The following is a 2,763-nucleotide window of genomic DNA, read 5'->3' as shown; positions in this document are numbered from 1 at the left end:
GGCAAGCATCTTGACAATTCAACCTGCATGCTGTCACACCAGTTCCCATTTCTGCCTTTGCCTGATCCAGTGGCCAAAGTCAGTCTATCCTCAGCAGCACCTTCTGACATGGTCCAGTGGCAATGTCCCTTATTTATGGCCCTTGGGGGGGGGGTGCTGTCCACTGTTTTTCACAGACCCAGCCACCCCTATCCCCAGCTCTGGCCCCTGGTTCTTCACACATACCCTGTCAGGCTGTAGGAGTTAAACTCACTCTTGACCTTGGGTGGTTGACCAGGTCTTGGAGAGCCCCGAGTTGCAAGGGGCTGGGCCTGATAGGCATCATAGTAGTTGGAGCGATTTCCCTGGAGTGGGCAGGAAAAGCAGAGGATGATTCCAGCTACCAAGGAGAACAGGGAGGAAATAATGCCCAGGTAAAGAGCCTCTCCGATCTCAAATTTCATGCTGTCAGGTACCAGTGGGGAGTAGAAGTCCCGCAGGATCCCGTGAAGATTCCAGGCAACAGGGATGAAGCCCAGGAGGCCTCCAAGGATGAAGAAGACTCCGCCCACCACCGCCAATCTGTCTTTGACTCTGGAGTCCTGGCAGAAGACTGTGCATCTCATGCCCACCACAGAGACGATGCAGGCCAATGAAGAGACTGCACTGGATGTTACCATCATGGCCTGGGCAGCCTGGATGTCAGCCGGCAAGCCTAGAAGCGTGCTATAGATGTCACACTGGGTGATGCCTGTGCTGTGTGTGGCACACTCCATCCAGAGGCCCTTGGAGAAGCCGACTGCCGTCACGATGCTGGTGCCAACGTAGGAGCTGGTTCGCCAGCTGGGAAGCAGCATGGCTACCAGAGTGCCCAGCAACCCCAGGAGGCCCAGGATGTAGCCTACAAGCTGGAAACCAACAGAGGCCATGGCAGACCTCTCAGCAGAAGTGTCTTCAGTACCTGCTCCCTTGCCTTCTGGCTGCAGCTCTCACTCCTTGGATCTTGGCCTTTAATCCCTCATTTCAGAGTGTCTCTACCAGGCTGATTTCTCTCCTCCTTACAAGTGTCTGTGGGTGGCCACAAGCAGGCTCAAGAAGGCATCTAGAAGACCTAAAAAAATCCATAAACCAGATTAAATATTGACCAGAAGCTTATGAGAAACCAGAAAATGCTGGATGCCTTTTGACCTTTGTTATCTTTAGAAATAACACATGAGAAAGAAAAAAAAAAAACTTTGAAAGTGGAGCCAAAATGTCATCGCCTCCTGCGTAGGCACATGCCTTAGGTTGGCAGCCAGACAAAGCCAAGAGCCAGACGGGTGACTCTTTTCTGAGAAGGTAGTGGTGGAAGTGGCGGTTGTGCTGGACGCGTTAGCTCCAGGTCAGGCTGTTCGCTGGCACAGTTCTGTATCCAAAGCTGCTGTTTAATGCATTGCCCAGCAACAGTGCCACAGGGCCCCTCAGTTGCAGACTGAGGCCAAATTCCAGGAGACTGGAACAGGAGGAACAGGTCCTAAGATATAGCTTTGGACTTCAGGTTATTAGAGGCCTCTTAGATATCCAGGGGCCTAGAGGGCAGTGGTCTAACCCTGAGTCATCCTTCCCAAGGAGAAAATCTACTCCAGGGCAGGTTGGGGTAAGCAAAAAACACTTCTGTCCACACTCTGAGAGTTTAGGTCCTCCCAACCCTGCCCAAATTCCCTCTGCAAGCCAGCCTAAGTAAGGCCTCCTGCATGCATAACACACTCAGACATTTCCTACATGCTCTCTTAATAGATCCCCTTACCAGGTCTGGCCTCTCAGAAAATGGGAAAGATTCTGGAGCAAAGGTTGTGCCAAGGCCTAAGGGGAGCCCTAAAATTCCCTAGGCTATCTTCTAGGGGCACTAGGATAAACAGAGGAAAGGGGAACTATTCTACAATGGAGGGCTTTGAAGGAAGAAAGCATCTGAGCCAGTCCTTTAGAATCTCAGAGCTGTCTAGGATTTTTCAGTGCTCAAAGTGCAAGCCCCCACACTCTTGCCAAGGTTCAAGACCCTGAGGGTCAAGGGCACATCCTTTTCCCCATTCTCTACAAGACCTTCCAGCCCACTCACTTTTCAGCCCCCCTAATCTGGCTATTCCATTTTAACCTTCTTCAAGATTTCTCTTTTCCTAATCATCTCTTAAATTCAAGTATTCCTCAGAAGTCCATTCCTTTCTCAAACAGCACTCCATCCCTGAGCAAGTGTCCCATGACTTCATCTTAAATGGACTTAATCCACCCCATGACTTGATCTCCAACCTAGCAATTGGCACTTCCAAATCTGAATTTCCATCATAGATCTTCCTCCTGGGCTTCAAGACTGGCAGAGCAATCACGTATTTAAATATCCACTTGGGGGGCGCCTGGGTGGCTCAGTCGCTTAAGCGTCCAACTTCAGCTCAGGTCATGATCTCGCAGTCCGTGAGTTCAAGCCCCGTATCCGGCTCTGTGCTGACAGCTCAGAGCCTGGAGCCTGTTTTGGATTCTGTGCCTCCCTCTCTCTCTGACCCTCCCCCATTCATGCTCTGTCTCTCTCTGTCTCAAAAATAAATAAATGTTAAAAAAAAATTTAAATGTCCATTTGGAAATGCTATACGCACCTCAAATTTGACATGTTCAAAAGAGAACTCATCACCTCTCCTATCTCACTCTTCCCCAAACAGTTCTTCCCTGGGTCCCCGTGATCACTGAATGATACATCTATTCATCCCCTTGCACCAGACTAAAATCTTGGGAGTTATTCTTGATGCCTTTCATGCT

General features: G+C 50.0%; 1 protein-coding gene across 1 annotated transcript; it reads right to left on the bottom strand.

Annotated features, from left to right (window-relative positions):
• Positions 1-215: 215 nt before the first annotated feature.
• CLDN2 (claudin 2) lies at positions 216-980 on the bottom strand. The gene has a single exon (XM_042975172.1). The coding sequence runs from the start codon at positions 906-908 to the stop codon at positions 216-218; it is 693 nt and encodes a 230-aa protein (XP_042831106.1). The 5' UTR covers positions 909-980.
• Between the last annotated feature and the right edge of the window lie 1,783 nt (positions 981-2,763).

Source organism: Panthera tigris, chromosome X (genome assembly GCF_018350195.1).
Source record: "Panthera tigris isolate Pti1 chromosome X, P.tigris_Pti1_mat1.1, whole genome shotgun sequence".
NCBI lineage: Eukaryota > Metazoa > Chordata > Mammalia > Carnivora > Felidae > Panthera > Panthera tigris.
This window is presented reverse-complemented; position numbering and strand designations above follow the sequence as displayed.